Genomic DNA, 27,396 nt, shown 5'->3' on the forward strand with positions numbered 1-27,396 from the left:
ATGTTTATGCTGCTATTTAGGATATGTATATAAAAGATATACTATGTATTACACTGAATTCTGCATTAAAATCATCATCCATAACTTAAAAGTTGCTGTACTAATATTTACTATGGAGGATAATCTCCGTCACAGTGAGATGGTAACAATTTTCAAAGCATCAAGTGTGTTATTTTAAACCCGGTGTGCTAGTTACGATCGTGGTGACACTTCTTTCTACTTTTGTTTTAGAAAGACGAAAGTTGTGCCAGTAGCCACCGAGTAATGCTTCCAGCGGTTATTGATCATAACGTGAGCCCACTAATTTCTCGTCAGTCAATAAGCTGCTTCTGAATAAAATATTGCGAACGTGGTCATTCGTCTTCGTTGCATTCTAGGCTTTACTGAATCTCACTGAAAGGAAGAAAGAGCGTAGTTACGGACTAACAAGATGAATCTACAAGTCTCTAGACACCTAAATAAAACGTGCTCGTCTAAAGTGCGATTGTGGACGGAGAATGTACAGTACACCAAGAGGTGTGTGTAGTCATGCTTGGATAGAAAATACAATAAACCTTGTACGGCGGGAGTTGCGGTTCATACACTTTGTAAACCTATGTATGTTCCATTCATTCCCAAGACATGATAGTACTTTTACGCAAGATTATGTACCAGAATAAATGGTGTTGAACAATGAGATATGTACTGTCTTTACAATTTCTAGAAATTTCGACAGGGTTTTCTGAGTAACAAGTGGTGACAAAAATATATGTATATATCTTCAACTTAGATAAACCTTCGATTCCAGGAGTCTATAGTGGGGAGATTCTGAACGATGTAGAACATGTATTAAAAACATAAAGGCATAATACATACTTAGAAAAACAGATATTTGCTTATATTCCTTTCACCAATCCTAGGTGAAATTGTCCTCAAGTATGTGAAATGGGTATAAAAAATCTGAAACGTATTTTCAATTTATTTTACGTAATCTTAAGTAGCCTACATAGGATAATTCTTGGGCTGTTGGAGCCAAATGTCATGGAATGGTCGAACAGAAAGTAGCTGACAACACTTAACTTACACTGATTGCATTACTACGATGAAAAGGCTCAGAGATCAGGTTTTATATAACACTCACGTTGTATAATTAACTGTGTATTCAGCAACTGGGTCAACTAAGAAAGTTATTGTGTGCTACACCGAACCCCACTCAAGAAGATCTAAGTCTGTGCGTGGAAACAACAAATGTCAAAACACATAACGCATTACAAAAACTTCATGTAAATATTCACAAATGTCATTATGATTGTGGACTCAGGAGACTATTGAAAAATATCGTGTTTGGCAGTGAGGGGAAAATGCATTTCATACACAAAGACATACAGTACACAGTCTCTTCAACATACATAAACTTCTCAAACATAAATATCTCAATTACTTCTCAATATTATTATATTGTAAGTCCGTCACTGTGTGTTTCTGTATGAATCTGGGCCCAAATTTACATCTCACTCTATAAAAAGACTACTTATTATCAAAACTATGTACCAAAAAACTATTATCTGACTTAAACTCGTATGCTAAATTTTGACTGAACAGAATCTAATTTGAATTTAACTGTAACTGGTGTCCATACAACTTGTATTAAATGCACAATTTAATTAAAATAGTTATCTGGCCATAATTAAAATTTCCACTTACCTCGCGTCTTGATAACATTGTTGCAGATTTCTCGAAAACACAACAGCAAACAGCAAGCAGGCAGTGGCTAAGCTAGATTTCTGTTTTTTAAATAGAATGTACAAAAGGTAGTGCGTACCATATGGTACAATGCGGTAAAGCGCAATGATAAACCTTCTTCAAACAGTGGGATGGGGAGAATAACTATTCCTATGAAATGCTATTCCAAGACAACGATTTTAGAATGAAGTATGTCGTCGAAAAGTCGGACTACAACTTCGCGTGATCTTCACACATAACACTGGTCTGAACAGTGCTATGCTTAACAAAGAAAACAATGATTTTTTAAAAAAGTGTAATGTTAACAGAGAATTTCAATAAAAACAAAAAACAAAAAAAAGATAGTTCAAAGTTTATATCCTTATCGCCTTTCAATGTATACATCATATTCATCCTTGCTGTTTTTTACAGTAAATCTTTCTTCATCTAACAGATACAATCACAATTCAACACAATACTACTGAATATGTCCATCACCTACCGCAATTGAACTAAGAATGTATCAGACAGCGCAGAGGCAAAGACTATGCCACAACAAGGCTGATGATTGTTTAACAGTAACATAACTTGCTCTCCATCTGACTTGCACATCGATCATTTACAAAAATCAGAATGACATGCCCACCTTACAATATGCTTAACCCGTATACCTTGTATCTTGATCTTATACAAAATATAACCGCAAAGGAAGAAAATTTGATATTGAGGGAAAACGCAGTCTGTCGTGGAACATTGTGGCGTTATGGAGACAGGAGTAGCAGTACCTGTGGGGCACTGAAAGAGCATCGTACGGTTTCAGAAGTGTGATCTAGAGGCAATGTTTGGATACAGAAATTGTGAAGCTGATCGGTTGGAGTTCAGCCAAGAAGGGAATTACTTTGTCGGCAAAGAGCAACGAATTTTTCACATGACAATATGACGTAGGTATATTACTCTACATTGACAGCCCTGTGCATATTACATTGCTAAGAGCAAACCGGAGATGGCATTTGATCTAGAGAATGGGCTTGTCTAGATCTGTTAACGTGGCAGTAAACTTAATCGTACCCGTAGAAGTCATGAGTATCTGATTCATGCGACTGTTACTTCTGAAGAGGAGTGCTGATACTGGGGTCTGGAAATAATTTTTGAAGAGACTGTTGACTGGCAGATGGTCCATGGGAAGTAGGCGTCGAAACAAATACTGTTAAGAACTTTGAGACATTTACAAGACTAAAAGTAACAATTCGTTAACAACCACATTACGAGGAGGATTTACACTCATGAGCAGTTGAATTGCAGATCCATAGGTAATAGCATGTAGCACTCCTTTTCGCTCTGACGTCAATGGCTACGCGTCATGACAGAGCACGAAACATTGATAGCGTTGCTGAACCATTTTAATAACTCAGTTGCCACCCATAGCGTTCAGAGATTCATTGGGGATGAATAAATCACGCAGATTTCATTGGATGATGTATCAGATATGCTCTGTAGGACTGATTCAGCAGCCTAGGGCGTTTGACAGTTACGACACGTTGATGGTAAAATGATTTGAGTTGTTAGGCAACGTCATATTCCTCTTCACACTTTTTCAATGCTCGATGTCAGGATTCCACTAGTGACCGTGAATGGCATATTCACCCATACAGAGTCATCAGTGGAACCCTAAAGAAGTTCCCAGCTGAAGGATCGAAAGTCGGATATTTAGAAGTTGTAATAGGAAAATGTTGCGTTCTGACGACTCAGAAGATTTTACCGTCAGTGCCAACAGCCACGAAAGCATGCAGACTTACATAATACTGGTAAAATTTAGAAATGATGAAATGGTGGATTGTGCTGTTGAAAGTAGAAGTCGCCTGCAGGTATCGTAAATGAGAAGGAAGATTTTCATGACTTGACGGTAGGTCCCTTTATCGTTTATAGCGTGGAAAAGCAACAGGTAAGGACTTCCTTGAGACGTTTTTGTGAATTTGAAATTAATTCACAAGTGTGAAGAATAATTTGTAGCGTGTAGGGCTGGAGAGGAAGTCTCAGACTGCCATTGGGAGTTATTTGTAGTTTAAGCTGTTGAAGAACGCAAAGGATGGTTCCGTTTCGGGAAAGAATCCTACACGGAATTGCTATAGCGAACTGTTTACTGTGCTGTGTGTATACGAATGGAGGCTGAGCACACAGTAACAGGTTCCACCCAGGTGGGCATTATGAGGGTCTACGGACAAAGGAGGGATTAACAGGAGTGAGTGTCTGGCCTTAAGTGGTAGGCTCTTACAGGTAAGAGCTGAGAGGGCCGGTAACAGCTGCAGATGTCTGAAGCTAAGTGTTATTTGGGAATACGAAGACTCTGAACAGAACGAACACACTAATAATTTAGGATGAGGCAAGGAATACAGATGCAGCAAGCGTAAGGGTGACACGTGAGTCCAAGAAATGCAATGGTACGTACACAAGCACCAACTGTAATTGCAGGCTTAACTAGATTCTACACTGTAAGTGTGTACACACTATAAATAACAAACAAGGCTGTCTTGCGAGGTGGACATAATTTCGGACAATGTCGTTGCACAGTAGTCATTATCACGAGTTCAAAAATGGCTCTGAGCACTATGGGACTTAACATCTGTGGTCATCAGTCCCCTAGAACTTAGAACTACTTAAACCTAACTAACCTAAGGACACCACACACATCCATGGCCAAGGCAGGATTCGAACCTGCGACCGTAGCGGTCACGCGGTTCCAGACTGAAGCGCCTAGAACGGCACGGCCACACCGAGAGGCATTATCACGAGTAACAACGCAAATTACATATTATTAAATATACTTTGACGATAAGCGGTTATTGTCATATCAGAAAGTACGCCACACATATGCTTATAAATGATGCGATACGTAGTTATTAATATATCAGATTAATTTAACATATTAACCTTGTCGACAGTATGTGACTGAAAGTGCGATAAACGTACATCTTAGTCTTTGTAAACTATACATCCACACTTAAAGAAACAGTAATTAGTGTCCCTGGACATTGTATCAAATTATAGTATGTATAACAAAAGACATAAAAATGAGAGATATTCAGTCTAAAATTAAAGTTATTACAATTATAGAACCATTTAAATTAAAAAGTTCTCATTCAACAAAAATTCTAAATCAATCATTAAATAATAAATATCCAGAATAAAAATTATAGTTCAAGGAAAAAAATAAAGGAAAAGCTTAATGAACAAACAGAAAATAAATACACGGCTTAAGATGAAAAACTTCATATCATTGATTCCACAAAACAATATTTTCAATTAAAACATTGAAGCAGATTTAAATAAAGAAATACTCGCCCTTTAAACAAGGAATGTTTAAAGGCAATCAATCTAAATTAATTGCAGAAATAATTGATTCCATAAAACAATATTTTTAATTAAAACATTAAAGCATATTTAAATAAAGAAATACTCACAATTTAAACAAAGAATGTTTAAAGGCAATCAATCTAAATTAATTGCAGAATTATTAGTATAGGAATGGTGGTCCAATTTCAATTACACAAACATTTTCAGTTCATTTTCATTCCATTTCAACTGCACACTATGTGTGGAACTGTTGTAAGAAGGGCGTTATGTGGTGGGGAGCTACTTGAATTGAGAGAGTAAAGTATGCGACAGGGATACTAATGATGTAATGGGTTCACCTCCTTTGGCGCGATTCTTGCAGGAAGCTAGCGGCACTGGCCGAGACGAGACTGATCGAATGAACAACCTTCTCACACATCGGGACCCTAATGGCTTCATAGTTTCTCCATCTGAATTCGTCCACTGTGAGGCGGTCCTGTCTCCTGGTGCTGGGTACCAACTCATGCAAAGGTGTCCCGAAGGAGCCACCCGCATTGCACAAGCCAAAGCCAAGCACCTTACACTTTTGACAAGACGCGACTGTATAGTACTGTTTTTTATTATGATATTTGACAGCATTGATTGCACCTGTACATGGCGCATTGCGAAGTAAAACGTGCGTGGTGCATTTGTACATTCACTTACGTCCAACCAGAGCACGACGCAGCTTACATCAGTCACTCAGCCACCGGTGGTACATAGTCTGAAACCCCTCACCGTTCACACTGACCTGAAAGTGTTAACCACCTATCTAGCAAGGCGAGTTCCAAATAACGTACCACAAACTTGAAAACGCACTTGCGTATATGCTGAAAATTCTTCAGTGCATATAACCAATTGTACTTTAATTTGATAACTGTTAATTTGATGTGTGTGGCTAAAACTACACTACTGCCCATTAAAATTGCTACACCAAGAAGAAATGCAGATGATAAACGGGTATTTATTGGACAAATATATTATACTAGAACTGACATGTGAACAAAAGGTGACCGAGACGTGTTCAAAAAATGGCTCTGAGCACTATGCGACTAAACTTCTGTGGTCATCAGTCGCCTAGAACTTAGAACTAATTAAACCTAACTAACCTAAGGACATCACACACATCCATGCCCGAGGCAGGATTCGAACCTGCGACCGTAGCAGTCGCGCGGTTCCGGACTCCGCGCCTAGAACCGCTAGACCACCGCGGCCGGCACCGAGACGTGTAACCAGTGGCACCCCATACCATCACGCCGGGTGATTACGCCAGTATGGCGATGACGAATACACGCTTCCAATGTGCGTTCGCCGCGATGTCGCCAAACACGGATGCGACCATCATGATGCTGTGAACAGAACCTGGATTCATCCGAAAAAATGACGTTTTGCCATTCGTGCACCCAGGTTCGTCGTTGAATACACCATCGCAGGCGCTCCTGTATGTGTTGCAGCGTCAAGGGTAACCGCATCCATGGTCTCCGAGCTGATAGTCCATGCTGCTGTAAACGTCGTTGAACTGTTCGTGCAGATGGTTGTTATCTTCCAAACGTCCCCATCTGATGACTCAGGGATCGAGACGTGGCTGCACGATCCATTACAGCCATGCGGATAAGATGCCTGTCATCTCGACTGCTAGTGATACGAGGCCGTTGGGATCCAGCACGGCGTTCCGTATTACCCTCCTGAACCCACCGATTCCATATTCTGCTAACAGTCATTGGATCTCGACCAACGCGAGCCAGCAATGTCGCAATACGATAAACCGCAATCGCGATAGGCTACAATCCGACCTTTATCAAAGTAGGAAACGTGATGGTACGCATTTCTCCTCCTTACACGAGGCATCACATCAACGTTTCACCAGGCAACGCCGGTCAACTGCTGTTTGTGTATGAGAAATCGGTTGGAAACGTACCTCATGTCAGCACGTTGTAGGTGTCGCCACCGGCTCCAACCGTGTGAATGCTCTGAAAAGCTAATCATTTGCATATCACAGCATCTTCTTCCTGTCGGTTAAATTTCGCGTCTGTGTCACGTCATCTTCGTGGTGTAGCAGTTTTAATGGCCAGTAGTGTAATTATTGATTATGAAATGTATCTTTCGTCCATCCTCGAATCTTTCGTAGCGTCGGGTCAAATCACACTCATGGCCGCAGCCAGAATCGAAGTATTCTTGGTGGTGTGCAACGCTTGAGACAAATCGCGCAATTTACTGCTTCACTGATTTAATAGGAAATGTTTTTGGCAGACACTGCTAAACGTGTAAGATCAGTCTCGCTTTGACCTACGAGACAGAATTATTCTTCCCAACTCAAAAATCAATAATTAAAAGACCTGGAGCTATCTACATACTTTCAGGTAAGATTCCGATATCCTACTACGGGACTGGAAGGACTGCTACAGTTCAGTAAATCAGCTTCAAATGGCTATTAGCAACTGCTGTTGATAATTACTCTAACAACAAACAGGAACATTGTCAACAGGGAGAACGTCCCTCTGAATACTTCACTCTCAGATTTGCACAAAAACAAATGAAGTTTGTTGGTATCAAATAACCCTTCAAAATTGCATCACTTTTTGCCTAATACCACTTCCAGCTATCTAATGTCTCCAATTTTCCTCTGAGCTCTTATCTTACTGAACACGTTCACACTAATTACTCCGCAACACCCACAGAGAACTACAGGAAACCGTCTGAACAAAAATCGACGCCTACGCATGAGAATGCACTTTCGAATACTTTCTAGGCTTTCCGTACCGGAAATGTAACTCTATTGATCCCAAAGGTTCACTAAGATCCCAAAGGTTCACTAACTCCAGTCCCCAAATCACAGGCTGTGAATAAAAGTATGGAAACGCCTACAACACGACACATTACCGTGCCTAATACGATATAGGCAAACTGTTGGTATTCGAAAAAGGCGCCAGCCGTCTCGGAATGGATAAATGCAGGTCCTGTATAGTTTTCAAGGGAATTTTATACCATTCTTCCTGCGAAACAGTGGCAAGTCCAGATAACAACATTGATGGATGTGGATACCGATTACGCACCCTTGTCTCCAAAGTGGACCACAAAGCCTCGATAATGTTGAGATCTGGTGACAGTGGTGCCAAGGAGAGATGCGACAATTCAGCTTCTTGCTCACAAAACCAATTCTGGACGATGTGAATTGTATGAATGGAGGCTCTGTCGTCTTGGAACATCGTCATTGGGGAGCAAACATCGTACGGTGAGGTGGACCTGATCAACAAAAATGATCACGTAATCTTTGGCAATGCCGGAATGGCCGTGTGGTTCTAGGCGATTCAGTCTGGAGCCGCGCAATCGCTACGGTCGCAGGTTCGAATCCTGCCTCAGGCATGGATGTGTGTGATGTCCTTCGGTTAGTTAGGTTTAAGTAGTTCTAACTTCTAGGGGACTGATGACCTCAGAAGTTAAGTCCCATAGTGCTCAGAGCCATTTGAGCCATTTGAATCCTTGGCATTAATACAAGCTTGCTCTTTAACCATGGGCTCAAGGAATATCACTATATGGCTGCCCAAATCATCACATAAGTTCTGCCATGTTTCACTCGTGGAGCGTAAGCTCAGCCGAAAGTTGGAGACAGTGTGAAACAAGGCTCATCCAACCAAATTACTCTTCCGTTGTTGCATAGTCCAGATTTTGTGGCATCGGGACCACTTTTTCTTGTTTCATACGTCTGTATTTCTGGTGAGTGGTTTTGGAAATCCAGCTTGCCCTGCAGTTCCCTCTTTCTGGAGCTCCCATCGTGTTGTTTTGTTGCTGACAGGGTTCGCGAATGTGACATTCTGTTCTGCGGTAACTTTTGCAGCTGTCGTCCTCTTATTTTTCTTCGCAATACTCTTCAGTGACTGTCACTATCACTAAACAGATACTTTCGTCCTCCTTGTGACTCACCGTACAATGTTTTCCGTTTTCTCTGTATGCGGTAATTTCGATAGGTGCCCGTTGAAGCACCAAACACTACGGCTACCTTGGTTATGGAAGCGCCCACCATACGAACACCAACAATGTGCGCACGTTCGAATGCACTGAGCTCCGACATAATGCACTTCCAACTACACAGAACACTGTTGTAAACACGAGTTCCACTTGCAACGTATTGACGACATTGCACAGGTGCCGCTCCTGATCAAATACAACAGCGCAACCTACAGGCTTCTAGCGTCTATGTTCATGAATGCATTTGTCGCGGTGTTTCCGTGTTTTTGCCGAACACCTGTACGTTAAAACGCGAACTCCGCCCCAGAGGGCCCACGACTTGCCATTTCAACCCCACAACGTTTGTTACCAGACTCCTCGATTTTGTGAGCTCCCAACTGCTCCACGAAATTGTTTGACTCATAGGGCTTTCATCCAATCAGAATCTGAAGTAGAATTTAGGCACTATTATTGACCACTCCCTCCTCCTGCTTGCCGCACTGCTGCAGGAAATTAAGAACCCCTTCTGCACCACTTGTCATGGGGAAACTCCTCTCAGCCAAGTCGGCTCCACCCGGCACCCATTTAGAAGCATTAGGGAAAATCCAGCCCATACTCTTCAGGTCGAATGAAATGCCGATTACCCCTGATGCCGGAAACTAGCTGAAGCGACTATAGTACCGACACAGGTCTAGAACACCTGAGGTGGCCAGGAAATGATACGTTACGATTGTTCATTATTGTACGAATGAGTTCAGAAATTTTTGTGACTTAGTACTGCAGTGAAGTTTGCAAGTACTGTCGGTACGTTCATACATCAGGAGGTCACTTCATTTTAGTAATGTTACTGAAGTTTCTGAGCGATACATTCACAAATGTATTGATGAAAACATACGTTCGCGTGTAACACTTTCTGCTTGTTAGCGAATACTGTACACTTCTATAAAAATACATTCGTCCGATTCTTCACCATACTGAATGCAATAAAACGTTATTACAAAATATTACCACTTTCCGCATGACACAATGTACGATACGGCACTATCTCTGGGTGCTTACGCGAATCCCGACAGACGCTAAATGCTTCGTGTCCCTGCTGGCTCCGGTGCTGACAATGCCTCAAATCAAATTACAAGCGCCCGCGCGCTACTTAACTGTTCAAATACAGGTATTGTATAAGGTGGGATGACAGCACGCTGACTGCAAATACGCACACTACGGTGCATTCATACGACTAACGGCCAAGACTGTTGCCCGTATTTTCGCACAAGGTCTTGCACAGCAAATAATTCCATACTTCTCTGCAAAATTACCAGTGACTTCAATAGCTCTGCAGTGTCAACTTTAACGGAATGAAAGTAGCAGTAGGGGATAATTTAGGGAACTGCTTAACTGTTCTGGAAATACGAGGCGTGTTTTTTAAGTAAGTACCGTTTTGAAATTAAAAAAAGTCGTGCTAAGATATTTCAATAATTTTATTTTTACATGGAACGCTGTACCTTAATCTGCGCACTGACGCCATTACAGTCTGATTCTTCCTTGTTTACGTTGTGTACTAAGCGTTTAAGATGCCTCCGATGATCGTGAGTCCCGCCGACTGTGAAGTACGGGCTGTTATAAGGTTTCTTAGTGCTAAAGGCCTAAAAGCGATCGATATTCATTGTGAGATATGTGCAGTTTACGGAGAAAACATTATGAGTGATGGAATGGTAAGAAAGTGGGTGAGAGCTTTTGAAGATGGCCGCACAAATGTGCATGAAGGAGTGGGCGTCCTTCGGTCGTCAATGAAAGTTTGGCGCAGGAAGTGGACAATAAAGTGAGAGAAAACAGTCGCTTTACGATTTCCTCCTTGCGGGATGACTTTCTCAATGTTTTTCGTAGTGTTTTGTATGGCATTGTGACCGAGCACTTGAATTACCGAAAATTGTGCCCAAGTTTGGTACCGAAAATGTTGACGGATGTGCACAAAACCAAACGTTTAGACCGTGCATTGACTTTCCTTGAGCGGTACCAAAACGACGGTGATGATTTCTTAAGCCAAATTGTTACGGGCGATGAAACATGGCTGGCCTACGTCACACCAGAATCAAAGCAACAGTACATGGAAGTTGAGCAAGGGCATCGTTTTGCTGCAAGACAATGCCCGTCCGCATGTGGCGAATCAGATGATGATGGTTCAGATGGCTCTGAGCACTATGGGACTTAACATCTGAGGTCATCAGTCCCCTAGAACTTAGAACTACTTAAACCTAACTAACCTAAGGACACCACACACATCCATGCCCGAGGCAGGATTCGAACCTGCGACCATAGCGGTCGCGCGGTTCCAGACTGACGCGCCTAGAACCGCTCGGCCACGCCGGCCGGCGGCGAATCACACCAAAGATCTCATCACATCTTTTCGGTGATAAACTCTAGATCATCGTTCGTACAGCCCCGATCTTGCGCCCAGTGACTACCATCCGTTCCTGCACTTGAAGAAACACCTGGGCGGTCAGCGTCTTCAAGACGATGACGAAGTCAAAACAGTGGTGATGCAGTGGTTAACAAGTCAGGCGGCAGACATCTATGAGCGGAGTATTCAAAAACAGGTACAACATTATGACAAGTGCCTTAATATTGACGGAAATTATGTAGAAAACTAGATTAAGGTACAAGCTTTCATGTAAAAATAAATTTTTGAGATCTTTGCGTCTCTTTTTTTAATTTCAAAACGGTACTTACTTAAAAAACACGCCCCGTATGTTACAATAATCACGTTTAATTGGCTGAGCCGATTGAAATTTGGAAATCGAATAACGTATTATTTTTATTAAATTCTGTCACTTGAAGGGATATGTCATACACCATCCTTTCATTCCTCTACGCCTACGTGATAATTTACTGCTAATTAGAATTCTTTAGTTCTTGCATATGTGATTTTGAATGGATTCAGACCATACTGTCCACAGTCGTGTACTATGTATTGGATCTCTTCAATGGAGGCGACTTTTCTCCTCGTGCTTAGAATATTCAATAGCCAGTAACTCGCAGTCGGCAGTCGACCGCGTGTGGTGTATGTGCCCTTTAGTGATGAAGTGGCCCGGGTTGTCATCGCTGCTCATCTGGTTTTGTTGTTCAACAATGAACCGACGAGTGGTTTGCTGTACCATGGCTCGTCTACATGTCATTTCAATCCGCTATAGCGGTCTGCGACGCCTGTCATCAATGCAGAACTGCCCATAGCAGTTGCCGCTAGCACCGGCTGAGTTTCCTGGTTGCTGCTGTTCAGTGTCACCCCTCGTCAGTTGTGCCGCATATCGAAAATTTTGAGCAAGTTACGTTCGTTGGTAGTGTCCGCTGGAATATCTCAGAGGGATTATTCAGCCGCCCAATTGGAAAGGCTTTCTTCCCTGTGTGCAATGGCCCTTTCCTTCGCTATTTGTGAGACAGTGTGGACCTGTGGTGAATGTTTGTTGAGTTTCGTTTTGCGAATAAAACTGTCTACATCTTTTTATAAATTATTTATTTCGGCTATTGCCATCAACAGATAACAAAGACTCAGAACTTGCAAAATAAGCTTCAATGTCCGTCTCCTATGATACTGAAACATGTTATGCAGATTTTAAGCTATTTGATTTCTTATGATGGCAGTAGCCGAAACGACATAATAAATAAATAAATTTTAATAAGCAATCTAGACGGTTTTATTCACTATGAGTACGGACACGTACGGGAAATTTATTTTTTATGGATGTCCATCCCATTGCATGGACCAGGAACTTCAGCTTATAATATATGAGAAAAAGTACCACCACAGCTGTGACTTGAGAATGTCTTTCTTGCTTCTCACGACTAGTGTCGGCGGCACATTACCACCATCCCCATGCTCCATCACTGCCAAAAGAGTATTAAGTTTCCTTGTTGTGGTGGTCTTCAGTCCTGAGACTGGTTTGATGCAGCTCTCCATGCTACTCTATCCTCAGTACCTACTGCAGCCTGCATCGTTCTGAATCTGCTTAGTTTATTCATCTCTTGGTCTCCCTCTACGATTTTTACCCTCCACGCTGCGCTCCAATGCTAAATTTGTGATCCCCTGATGCCTCACAAGATGTCCTACCAACCGGTCCCTTCTACTTCTCGAGTAGTGCCACAAATTCCTCCCCAATTCTATTCAGTACCTACTCATTAGTTATCTGATCTACCCATCTAATCTTCAGCATTCTTCTGAGCACCACATTTCGAAAGCCTCTATTCTCCTCTTGTCCAAACTATTTATCGTCCATGTTTCACTTCAAATGGTTCAAATGGCTGTGAGCACTATGGGACTTAACATCTGAGGTCATCAGTCCCCTAGAACTACTTAAACCTAACTAACCTAAGGACATCACACATATCCATTCCCGTGGCAGGACTCGAACCTGTGACTGTTTCACTTCCATACATGGCTACACTCCATACAAATACTTTCAGAAATGACTTCCTGACACACAAATCTAAACTCGATGTTAACAAATTTCTCTTGTTCAGAAACGCTTTCCTTGCCATTGCCAGTCTACATTTTATATCCTCTCTACTTCTATCATCATCAGTTATTTTGCTCCCCAAATAGCAAAACTCCTTTACTACTTTAAGTGTCTCATTTCCTGATCTAATTCCCTCAGCATCATCCGACTTATTTCGACTACATTCCATTACCCTCGTTTTGCTTTTGTTGATGTTCATCTTACATCCTCCTTTCAAGACACTGTCCATTCCGTTCAACTGCTCTTCCAAGTCCTTTGCTGTCTCTGTGAGAATTACAATGTCATCGGCGAACCTCAAAGTTTTAATTTATTCTCCATGGATTTTAATACCTACACCGAATTTTTCTTTTGTTTCCTTTACTGCTTGCTCAATATGCAGATTGAATAACATCGGGGAGAGGCTACAACCCTGTCTCACTCCCTTCCCAACCACTGCTTCCCTTTCATGTCCCTCGACTCTTATAACTGCCATCTGTTTTCTGTACAAATTGTAAATAGCCTTTCGCTCCCTGTATTGTACCCCTTCCACCTTTAGAATTTGAAAGAGAGTATTCCAGTCAAGTTTCCTTGGAGCATTTATTGTAGAGACCTTCTTTATCAGAACATGTAGCCTAGCTCAGGAGTCTGTACCCGACACCGTGTGTTATTTTCTTTGTTAACGGAGTTTAGTGAGATGATGCCGTTGTTGATAACGACGAGAGATAAGGGGAGATGGTAGAAACATAGCCTACTGCTTTCGAATAGTACGACTGGAACCGACGAGCTTAACATTCTCATCTGGCTAGTAGATCGGCATCAGCAGTATCACAAGCCCAAACTTCAGAAGAGACTGTGGAGAGTTTTCTGGTTTAATATAGGACATCGGCGCAAAGTTTGGAGATCCAGATTGGGTGATCAGACACCCAGCGGCGTTTTAGTCTAATCTTTACACTTCATTGTCACCCTATAACGTGCGCGTGGCCACAGTTACAACTGCCATTTCCAAGGCAAATAAGGGGCAGTTGCTGAAATGGAGCTGCAAAGCGCAAAGGAAGAAAATGATATGTAATAACATGTATCAGAAAAAGAATTTTATTTGACCTAGATGAAGGAGAAGTTATTTCTGAACAGGCGCAGCTACAGCTCCAAGGGCAGCGAAGTTTGTGTACAGAATGTTTCGGGATATAAATAGAATAGCATAAAATGGATATTTTTGGTTTCGCCACAGGTATTCTCGGATCCCCGTCCGGATTTCGTTTAGGCTAGGCATGTTTTCTTTTAATCTTACGCGGGCGAGAATAAACTGCTAACACGTGCGTCGGTGCTACAGTAGGACGGCGAGTTCTCTTAATTAAACCTGCTGCTGATTGTGAGGCAGTTGGCCAAACGTCGCATGGTGCCTATGCAAACATAGTCGATGACAGAGGCTTACTTACCTCTGGTAGCGTAAAAGCAACGTTAGCGATCATGGCTCATAATTTACAGGTAGCGAACATCTTCAATGATCATTTCTTAAAGGTGGCAATGAATATAGGGTGAAGCAACTTTGTTAAAGTGAACAAGATAAAGTAGCTTAGAAGGGGAAAAAACAACTGTGTGTTTTGAGACAGCAGTTGACAAAAAAATGTAACTAAGGGGATGTCTCGCCAACTACTCCTTTTAAAATCAAGAAATAACATGAAACTTCCTGGCAGATTAAAACAATGTGCCGGACCGAGACTCGAACTAGGGACCTTTCGCGGGCAAGCGCTCTACCAACTGAGCTACCCAAGCACGACTCACGACCCGTCCTCACAGCTTCAGTTCTGCCAGTACATCGTCTCCCACCTTCCAAACTTCACAGAAGCTCTTCTGCGAACCAAGCACTTGGTAGAGCACTTGCCCGCGAAAGGCAAAGGTCCCGAGTTCGAGTCTCGGTCCGGCACACAGTTTTAATCGGCCAGGAGGTTTCATATCAGCGCGCACTCCGCTGCAGAGTGAAAATCTCATTCTGGAAACATCCCCCAGGCTGTGGCTAAGCCATGTCTCCACTATATCCTTTCTTCCAGGAGTGCTAGTTCTACTGGTTCGCAGAAGAGCTTCTGTGAAGTCTAGAAGGTAGGAGACGAGGTACTGGCAGAACTGAAGCTGTGAGGACGCGTCGTGAATCGTGCTTGGGTAGCTCAACTGGTAGAGCCCTTGCACGAGAAATGCAAAGGTCCCGAGTTCGAGTTTCGATCCGGCACACAGTTTTAATCTGCCAGGAAGTTTCATATGAGCGCAGACTCCGCTTCAGAGTGAAAATCTCATTCAAGAAATAACATGTTTTCATTTTGTGTTAATACCGTTTTCGATAATATTCTCGGCGAGCTTGTTCTCACATAGTTAGCAGTGTATCACTAGCTAAAGCCGCCTTTCTTTTCTCCAAGAGAACCTGAAATATCTGTACCAACGTCCACTCCCATGCTCTGCAAGCGACTGTGAAGTGCATGACAAAGGGTACTTTCCATTGCACCATTATGGCTTCCTCCCGTTCCATTCACGTATGGAGTGCGGGAAGAATGACTGCTAAACGCTTCTGCGCACTCCGTAATTCGTTTACTCTCACGTTCGAGGTGCCTACGTGGGCGATACGTAGCAGGCTGTATAGGATATTCCTAGATTCATCACTTACAGTTGCTTCCAGAAACTTACTAAATACACTGGGGTGACAAAAGTCATGGGACACCGATATGGAGGTATACAAATGGCGGTAGTTTGGCGTACACAAGATGTAAAAGGGCCGTGCATTTCCAGAACTGTTATTTGTACTCAGATGATTCATGAGAAACGGTTTCCGACGTGATTATAGCCGTACGACGGGAATTAACAGACTAACAAGGCGGAATGGTAGTTAGAGCTAGACGCGTGGCAGATTACATTTCGGAAATCGTTAGGGAAGTCAATATTCCGAGATCCACAGTGTCAAGAGTTTGCCGAGAATACCAAATTTCAGTCACTGTCTCTCACCAAGGACAATGCAGCGGCCGACGGCTTTCACTTAATGGGCGAAAAAAATGCTTCAAATGGCTCTGAGCACTATGGGACTTAACTTCTGAGGTCATCAGTCGCCTAGAACTTAGAACTACTTAAACCTAACTAACCTAAGGACATCACACACGTCCATGCCCGAGGCAGAATTCGAACCTACGACCATAGCGGTCGCGCGGTTCCAGACTGTAGCGCCTAAACCGCTCGGCCACTGCGGGCGGTTTAATGGGCGAGAGCAGTGCCGTTTGCGTAGAGTTGTCAGTGCTAACAGACAAGCAACTCTGCGTGAAATAGCCACAGAAGTCAATGTGGGACGAACGACGAACGTATTGCTTAGGACAGTGCGGCGAAATCTGGCGTTAATAATCTATGGTAGCAGGTGACCGACGCGAGTGCCTTTGCTACCAGCACGACATCACCTCTCCTGTGCTCACATACCAGTTGGATCCTAAACAACTGGAAAACCGTGGCCTCGTCAGGTGAGTCCTTATTTCAGTTGGTAAAAGCTGATTTGTAGCGTACGAGTGTGGCGTCGAGCCCACAAAGCTCTGGGCACAAGTTGTCAACAAGGGGCTGTGAAAACTGGTGGTGGCTTCCTAATGTTGTGGTTGTGTTTACAGGGAATGGACTGGGTCCTCTGGTCCAACTGAACCGATCATTGGCTGGAAATGGTTACGTTTGGTTACTTGGAGACCAAGCAGTGACAGAAATGTTATGGGCCACAATTGTTCACGATTGGTTTGAAGAATACTCTTGACAAATCGAGCGAATGATTTGGTCACCCAGATCGTCCGACATGAATCCCATCGAACGTTTATAGGACATAATTGAGAGGTCAGTTCAGGCACAAAATCCTGCGCCGGTAACACCTTCGCACTTATGGATGGCTATAGGGGCAGCATGGCTCAATATTTGTGCAGGAGACTTCCAACGACTTGTTGAGTCCATGCCACGTCGAGTTGCTGCACTACTCCGGGAAAAAGTGGGTCCGACATGATATCAGGAGGTATCTCATGACTTTTGTCGCCTCAGTTTAGGCTTTCACGTGATAGTTTGCATCAATCTCCAAGCGTTTGCCGGTTCAGCTCTTTGAGCATCTCTGTGTCACTCTCCCAAGGCTCAAGCAAACCTGTAACCATTCATGCTGGCTTCGTTTCTGTATGTTCAATATCTGCTGTTTCTCGTACATGGTATGGAGCCCACACACTTGAGTAATATTCTAGAATGGGTCGCAGGAGTGTGTTGCAAGCAATCTCCTTTGTTGACTGATTTCATTTCCCCAGTATGTTATCAATGAACTGAAGTTTGCCACCTGCTTTACATACGACTGATCCTGTGCGGTCATTCTATTTTATACCCATACAAATAGTTACTTGGGCTCGCCCGGTTAGCCGAGCAGTCTAACGCACGGCTTTCCAGATTGGGAAGGAATACCCGGTCCCCGGCACGAATCCGCCCGGAGGACTTGTGTCGAGGTCCGGTAAGCCGGCCAGTCTGTGGATGGTTTTTAGGCGGTTTTCCATCTGCCTCGGCGAATGCGGGCTGGTTCCCCTTATTCCGCTTCAGCTACACTATGTCGGCGATTGCTGCGCAAACAAGTTCTCCGCGTACGCGTACTCTACCATTACTGTAACACGCAAACGTAGAAACGCAGGGGTTACACTCGTCTGGTGTGAGAGGTCCCCGGGGGGGGGGGGGGGGGACCGGGGGCCGAACCGCACAATAACCCTGTGTTCGGTGTGGGGCGGCTGAGGGGTGAAGTGGACTGCGGTAGTCGTTGTGGGGTTGTGGACCACTGCGCGGACGGAGCCTCTGCGTCGGTTTTGGTCCCTGGTTAACATACAATACAATGCATACAATAGTTACTTCCAAGTAGTGTATGAGTTGACGGAGTCCAGCTGGTTCATTGATGTTGTAGTCATAGGACACTGTGTTTTCTCTTTTTGGGATGTCAAAACTTTACATTTATGGACATTTAAAGCAAGTTGCCAGTCTTTGCACCACTTTATCTTATCAAGATATGATTGAATATTTTTTTTGTACAACAATTCATTGTTAACAACTGCATCATTCGCAGTGGATCTGAGTTTGGTATCAATATTGCCCCTAGAGTCGTTAACACACAACATGAACAGCAGGAGTCCCAGCACACTTGCCTGGCTCTCACCTGAACTAACTTCTACGTTTGTCGGTGACTTTCAAGATAACATGCTACGTCCTCCATACCAAAAAAACCTCAAATTAATGACAAACTTCGCTTGCTACCCCAAACGATGATACTTTCTCTACTAGATGCATGTGGGGTACTGAGTAAAAGTTCAATATGACGTTCTTTTAAAAGAATGTTCATGTCATTACTCATGTTTCATTGCTAACAACGACGTTTCTTGTGAGAAATGCCATTCTACATTCTTCATTTAGTTACCAAATTATCTGCCATGTCGTGGGCTACGTTTCAAACTTGTCCGTAATATTTTATGTCGAGAGAGGACGAATGACACATTATACGTGGTGTCGTAAAGATGCTTTCACCTAACCCTTCCACTTGGTGCTTTTTGAAGGGAGAAATAAGGAAGAAAAACAATCTTGTTGAAGCCTTTGTTTGTTATAATGAAAATTTACTTGAGAAATTAAAGTTTTATATTATAGGCTTTTTATTGTGTATGTGGGTACTTTTCCCTCATAAAAAGGTGGAATGCCATACACTGGATTAAAGGCATAAAAGTAACCTTTTAATGACGGCACTTGAAATATAGTGTACATCGAGGTTTCCTAATGGGTATATTCCTGATTTTAGTCTACATAAATAATCATTCAAATTCATTAACAAACTGTTCAACACATGTAATGATGGCTGGTAAAACAAGTAATTTAATCGAGAATCCAAACGTGACCATAGACAATACATGTCAGGTGACGGCAGAACAGGTCTGCAACTTCATTTCATGAACTCCCGTACAAACAAGTTAGAGGAATACAGAAGTAGACACTAACGCTCATCACTAAAGCAAACATTATGTATCAGATATTTTAGTATCCAGTCGGATAACAAACTAAGATGTGACTATGGCGCACTAACGGGCTGGTCAAGAGCTCTGTTCGTCATGACAAACATTAACGATATGACTCATTGTGATGATTCGAAGAGCAACGTGCTAACTTACTTTTCATATGTTCCCTTTCTGCCGTCGGATGAAATTGATTTCTGGGTCAATATATTTAAAGTGAATTCAGCATCTCACAAGTAGGTAACTACTCACCTTATGTAGGTCTCCCCATGTATCAAAGACCCCTTGCGTTAGCTTTCCAGTATATTTCCTCCACAACGGCGTTTGTCGGTGTATAAATATCAGCTTCCACACTCAGAATGTGCTGTCTTGTATAACGATCAGATTTGAATTATTTATTCTGACGGCAAGAATTTCAACAAGTTCCCAACAGCCATAAAATAATAAATTCGGTAATGCCAGATATTTAAAAAAACCTTATTAGCTTCCATTACTCCTTTCACAAATTATTTGACTATCTGGATTCGAGGATGAAAGAGTCTTGTTCCACACGGGAAAAAGAAGAAGTGTGAATAGGCTTCTGTTGTTCTTTGACAACGATCAGTGAGTCGATATAGATACTAAACTAGTAGTTGTAGATAAATGACACCTGTATAATATAACTGAATAAGCACCAGATTTTTCTAACATCGATTTTTTCAGTTATTTGCATGTAATACGATTTCAATTCAGGAGAGGTGTAGTGTTTGCGTGTAAAATGTTATCTGGAATTTCGAAGACTAAATGATTCCATTTTTACAGTTTTTACGTAGTTCGAGCCTCACCTGAAATAGCTGATGACCAAGTCATGAATTGCAAGTTGTAGATGCAAACGGAGCACAAACTCGGATGCGTTCAGGATGGGGAAAGAAATTGGCCGCGTCCTTCTCAAAGACGAATCATGGAAGACCTAAATCTGGATTGCCGGACGGGAGCTTGATCACCAATCATCCCAAATGCGAGTGTCCTGGTTTAACCATTGTGTTATCTCACCAACATCTTTGTATAGCTTGAGGAGAAGTAGCATAATAAACATAATAAAAATATAATAACTAAAAGTAATTGAATTACATAAACATCAGTCTTTGCGATAAAAGGAGAAGATATTATGTATTGTTGTTGATGATCACCTAACTATAAAATGATTATTGTTAATCAAACACAAGTAACAACAAGAGTGCTACAAATTGCTGAATGGTTTCCTGTATCTCTTGGTTTCAGCTAGCATTTAATTTTTTGCTAAATTTCATTTAAATTTAGGCACTTGGAGCAAAAATTTTAGGATTCTACGTTTATTAATTGTGTCGCATTTTCTTTTCGTTGCAGCAACTAACTGAGGGGAAGCTGGCACTCTGGAAACGAGATATAAATCAAAGCAAAATTCGGTAAGTGGACATCCTTATCACGTCTGTCTACTAAGTCAATGATTTAGCGGCTGTTCTCGGCACAACAGTATTACAGAGAAACCATAGGAATTACACAACAAAATAATTTGGGAACTTACTTATTATCGAAGAATTTTAAATGGTGAAATTCGGTTTCTTCATTTATTTTTTGTACCTTGAGAAATTCAGGAAACGTACGCCACAATGCATTAGTATACAATGACAGAAATAGAAAGTGCTACACCATGATGTACCAGTCAGATATTTCTTAGACTTTGTGGAATTTTAGCGCCAGATAATGAATAAACTTTCATTACATCTCCAATATCAACATCAGTGACCCCCACGGGCACGAATACTCATCTTTTTTTCTTCCCATAACTGAAACATAAACTGTATTTCATGGAGGGTTATATGAATGTCTACGTCTTCCTATCGCATCCCAGAGATGCTCCAAGGTTGACAAATCACGGTACCAGGCTGCCCGAGAGACGGGCACGGCAGTCAAAAATCCGTACATTATTCCACTCGTGTATTGATGTTGATGACTTGGCATTGCTATCTTATCAATGCGGATTTTTCTGTGTGAAATTGTTTTCGTCAAATATTGTTCATCAACTTTGTATCTTTGATCATATGATAATGGGATACGCTCGAAACGCGTGATGCAATAAATAAGTTCAGCTAACATCTTGTGGCTGTTATTAGCTACCTATCAGAATTTTAATTTTTCTCGATTTCAGTGCCTTCTGTCAACGGTTTAAAAAATGTTTCAGACAAAACTTGATTACTTTTTTTATGGAGAATCCGAATCTGCAATAAAAAATGGTTGTTTCCATTTAAGATTTACAAGTTGCTCCCCGCCCCACCCAAGAGGGCGGGGGCTGGGGATCACGTGTACTATCATTTGATGTCCCCCTTTGAGTTTACGAAATTGCCTTACCCACTATTTTTAATTGATGTATAGTTTTCGAGATAATCTCATCCGAAACTTCAGATGGACCACCCTGCATGTTATTGGCCTCGGCATTTACAGCGGAATTTCACCGATAACTCAAATTGTCTTTTTTTTGGCGCTTGACCCGTTATTTACTTACATGCCACAATTATCAAATCAGTACTGTTGCCATATCCAATAGCTCCCCACGCCCAAGGCTCCTGGAGTTGGAGTGCTATGGGTATCGCTGCCCCCTGCGACCTTCCAGGAGGTTGTCTATCGACACACTGGCGTCGATCTAACCGCCTCCGACAGGAGCTAGATCCATCACTGAACACCTTCGGAATGCCTCTCAGTGCCTCAGTCGACTCTGGCTCTGCACCAAGCAAGTCCCTGTTGTCTATGGCGTCGTGTCAGCGGCGAACGACGCATGGCAATGCCTCTAACCTCTGCCTGGATTTCAGCTGTTGTCATTCGTGTATTCGTCGTAGCCAGTCAAACAATCCTATGATCTTCTCGTCGAGCATGGTACAGTCCTTCTGGAGGGACCCACGCCTGCTCTTCTTGCCCCACTTCTGTCTCGAGACCACCTCGTCATCACTCGTTCTGCACTAGTTGCACTAAGGCCAATTGTCTGTGCAATATGTGATATGACGTCCCCCATGTTTCTCATGCCAGTGATTCGCCCTTTCTCAAAGCCTGAAAGATGGCGATAAGATCCATGTGCACGTCCTCTGGAGAAGCAGTGTTGCGATATCCACCTCAGAAGATCCAGTAACGTTAGACACGTCGAAATAATAACAATAATTTGTCTCACACCATTTTTCATCTCTAATAATGGCTCTTCATGCACTTAGCACTGAAAATAATCTTTCATAAGGATGAAATTTTAATACACATATGCTCGAACTATCAATTTAAAGTTACGATTGCAAAATACTGACACGGATTGTTTACAGAAGAATGGAAAAATTGATAGAAGGCGACCGCGGGGATTATCATTTTGCTTCCGGAAATATGTAGCAACACCCGATTCAGTACTGTCGCTACACCTCTCAGGTGATACGTTAAGCAAAGGCAAACCTACATTTATAGAATTTGTAGATTTAGCGGAAGCTTTCGACAGTGCTAACTACAGCACAATCTTTTGAAACTAGGAAGGTAGCAATAGTAAAATACAGGGAGCGAAATGTTATTTACTGCGTGTACAGAAGCCAATCGGTAGTTATACGAACCGAGGGACATAAAACGGAAGCAGTGGTTGAGAAGTGATTGAGACGGAGTTACAGCCTGTCGCCGACGTCATTCAATCTGTAAATTGAGCAAGCAGTAAATAAAACCAAAGAAAAATCCGTAGAAAGAATTAAAGTTCAGGGATAATAATTAAAAACTTTGAGGTGTACCAATGACACTACAATTCTATCAGAGATAGCAAAGGACTAGGAAGGGCAGTTGGACGGAATGGACAGTCTCTTGAAAGGAGGATATAAGACGAATATCAACAAAAGCAAAACAATGGTAATGGAAGTTAATCGAATTAAAGGGAATTACAATGGGGAACGTGGCACTTAAAGTAGTAGATCAGTTTTGCCATTCGGACAGCAAAATAACTAATGATGGCCGAAGTAGACAGGGTATCAAATGCAGACTGGCAATGACAAAAAAAGCGTTTCTGAACAAGAGAAATTTGTTGACATAGATTTTAGTGTTAGGAGGTCTTTAGTGAAGGTATTTGTCTGGGGTGTAGCCTTGCGTAAGTGAAACATGAGCGATAAACAATTTATTCAAGAAGAGAATAGAAGCTTTTGAAATGTGTTACAGAAGAGTGCTGAATATTACGTGGGTAGATGACGTAACTAATGAGGAGAATAGAATTAAGGAGAAAATAAACTTGTGGCACAGCCTGACTAGAAGAAGCGATCGGTTGGTAGGACACATTCTGAGACATCAAGGGATCATCTATTTATTTGCCTATCGAACATGATCTGATTAGGGTCATCAGACCTTCTCTTATATAGGACCAGGGTTTCACGCATAAACTATCACTTCTTATATCGTCGTTATCTAAGAACTAACAATTTTAATACGGCAAAGAGTATTAAAACGATTTGAGTGTCAGTACTGACAATGTGCGTCAATAATACTATGAACTAATAAACAGCTATGCAAATATTGGAGTATCTACTTGGTAACGTTCTCTCAGTGTGTTCATGGTGTAACTCTTCCCATGTCCGTCAGTCAGTTTGATGGATCAAATGGTACGCTGGACAAATCATAAGAGTGTTCTCCTAAAACCGTAGGTTCCTCAGACTTTAACTGCTCGATTTAGTTCTGCGAGTCTGAGTCTTTGGGTCCTTTTAGTATTTGGGGAAACAGTGGGAAAATCAATAATTTGTTTGGATACATCCTAGATCGTTTGAAATGTGAGTACATTATTGATGTTACACTATGTGATCAAAAGTATCCGGACACCCCCAAAAACATACTTTTTTCATATTAGGTACATTGTGCTGCCACCTACGGCCAGGTACTCAATATCGGCGACCTTAGTGGTAATTAGACATCGTGAGAGAGCAGCATGGGGCGCTCCGCGGGACTCACGGACTTCGAACATTCAGGTGATTGGGTGTCCCTTGGGTCATACGTCTGTTCGCGAGATTTCCACACTCCTGAACATCCCTAGGTCCACTGTTTTCGATGTGATAGTGAAGTGGAAACGTGAAGGGACACGTACAGCACAAAAGCACACAGGCCGACCTCGTCTGTTGACTAACAGAGACTGCCGACAGTTGCAGAGGCTCGTAATGTGTAATAGGCAGAAACCTATCCCGACCATCACACAGAAATTCCAAACTGCATCAGGATCCACTGCAAGTACTATGACAGTTAGGCGGGAGATGAGAAAACTTGGGTTACATGGTCGATCGGCTGCTCATAAGCCGGTAACCGCCAAACGACGCCTCGCTTGGTGTAAGGAGCGTAAACACTGTACGATTGAACAGTGGAAAAACGTTGTGTGGAGTGACGAATTACGGTACACAATGTGGCGATCCGATGGCAGGGTGTGGGTATGGCGGATGCCCGGTGAACGTCATCTGCCAGCGTGTGTGGTGCCAACAGTAAAATTCGGAGGCGGTGGTGTTATTGCTAGGTCGTATTTTTTCATTGAGGGGGCTTGCACCCCTTGTTGTTTTGCGTGGCACTATCACAGCACGGGCTTACATGGATGCTTTAAGCACCTTCTTGATTCCCACTGTTTGTAGAGAAATCCCAGGATGACGATTGTATCTTTCAACACGATCGAGCACCTGTTCATAATGCACGGCCTGTGGCGTAGTGGTTACACGACAATAACATCCCTGTAATGGATTGGCCTGGACAGAGTCCTGCCCTGAATCCCATAGAACACCTTTGGGATGTTTTGGAACGCCGACTTCGTGCCAGGCCTCACTGACCGACATCGATACCTCTCCTCAATGCAGCACTCCGTGAAGAATGGGCTGCCATTCCTCAAGAAGCCTTCCAGCACCTGACTGAACGTGTGCCTGCGAGAGTGGAAGCTGTCATCAGGGCTAAGAGTGGGCCAAAACCATATTGAATTTCAGCATTACCGATGGAGGGCGCCAGGAACTTGTAAGTCATCTTCAGCTAGGTGTCTGGATACTTTTGATCACCTAGTTGTTGAATATGGGGTGTCTAGGAAACCCGCTTTCTCGGATCGCTAGACAACATTCAAAGAAATCGTATTAATGAGTTTTATTACAAAAAAGTAAACTGCAATAATTAACTTTGAATATTATACAGATGTTTTGCAGGCAAATGGCAATATGTAAAATAATCAAGTTTTTTCAGTATAACAATCCCAAAGTCTTATATACATAGAGGGTTCAAGCGAAGTAATGAACTTCGACTCATCGATGCAAGTCGCTAGTCTTGAGGCTGCTGTTCGTGTAGATGGCGCTACTGCGTCGTCGTCGTCCTGGAGACGTGTCGGTCAGTGAGCGATTGGCTGACCTCTTCTCACAGCCCTCTCTGCTCTGTCTTTCCCGAATGGCGTGCCGGCCCTTGGCTTTACGCCGTAACAATCGGTGTTACACAAAAATGACTCGTCTCTGCTGCTTTTATGCGGCACCACAGTCAAAACTGACCATCCCCTATTTCACAGAGTGCGCTTTTCCAGTGTAGTTGCGACCATTTCTCTCACTCCTTATCACGGCCCAAGTGCTCCCCAAGCAAGTGCCTCAACAGATTCGAATGCTCACGCTCAGAATTAGAGAGTTGTTAACCCCTGTTCTAATTGCAAGTGCTCATAGGCAGCATATGGTCGAGATGGGTACCGATGTACTTTCTGTTGCCAATCATCTGAATACCTTAACATCCGTTGGTACAGCAATAATTATTGTTGCTGATGTGAAATATGCTCTTATATCAACATCCATTCCAACTGTAAATATGTGGTGTGCTCGTATGATAAGTCCTATTAATCCAATCGATAGTATAGCTTAAATTATACCTAGTGATCCGAATGATTCAGTTCTTCCACTTTTTTTACATGCGATGTGTGAAAAAACACCAAATTTTGATAAAATTAAAATGGAGGCTTCTGGGCGGGCAAAGAATCAAAATAAGTGTTGATATAGACTAAGATTACCTGTTATCTGTTCCACCATTCTCCAGAGAAGGCGCTTGTGTGTCACCGATTCCGAAGCTTGCTGCGATAGTCAAACTCCTAGAGTTGTAGACCAACACCACTGGTTCGTCTTTTAACTATAGTGGCACGCCTCGACCAATTAGTCATTGTTCCCTAGTGCTATTTGCGAGTGGAACAGGAAAGGTTATCCTCCGCCACGCACCATACGGAGTATGCGTGTAGATGTAGATTGCCTAAGGTAGCATTCGAACTTCTAAAAAGTGTAAGCACTTGCAATACTGAGGCACCACCAAAATCCATCTGTTTCCAGATAAATCCCCATCACACTCTACTGATAAATGTTCTGGCGTATTCTGCAGCTCTGCACGCTGACTGGTACCGAAACAGAGGGCAAACTGGTTAACACCAAACCGTATACAACAAAAACTTCGTAACTAAATAGGGTTTTACATCAGAGGTACCTTGTATCCGAAATGTCGTATGTTTTAGTGTGCGTGTGGCTATTCGAACAACAAATTCTTCTTATTATCACCAAATGCAGAAACTTCGTCTACCCGTCGGACATTATACGATACGTCCTTCCCGCTTTTGACGTCTCACCTCTGATGATGCCTGATGCTGGAACGCGTCATAAGAAGGGTTGATGAACATATGCGGCGCTGACAATTTTGTATAAAAAAATAAAGCTCTGGACTTTGATTCAGAAGGACCCAGATTCAGACCACTATTTTGTCCTCCAGGTTGAAGTTCACCTTGGTTTCTCTAATCCCGCAAAGGCAAGTGCTGGGATGGTTCCCTCACTGTCGACAGGGTGTTAAACAACAATCTCCCTTCCGTCCTGAATGGATGTGAACATAGTGGGCCACCG

At 42.6% G+C, this 27,396-nt stretch overlaps 1 protein-coding gene across 1 annotated transcript in view; it reads left to right on the forward strand.

Moving 5' to 3' along the window:
- Positions 1-27,396, forward strand: part of LOC124607061 (uncharacterized protein DDB_G0284459-like) — a 415,556-nt gene that overhangs the window by 179,938 nt on the left and 208,222 nt on the right. The window contains exon 3 of the mRNA XM_047139238.1: positions 20,882-20,940. Within this exon, the coding sequence (XP_046995194.1) occupies positions 20,882-20,940 (59 nt within the window). The remainder of the gene's footprint in view (positions 1-20,881; positions 20,941-27,396) is intronic.

The sequence above is a fragment of the Schistocerca americana genome, chromosome 3 (genome assembly GCF_021461395.2).
Source record: "Schistocerca americana isolate TAMUIC-IGC-003095 chromosome 3, iqSchAmer2.1, whole genome shotgun sequence".
NCBI classification, from domain to species: Eukaryota; Metazoa; Arthropoda; class Insecta; order Orthoptera; family Acrididae; genus Schistocerca; species Schistocerca americana.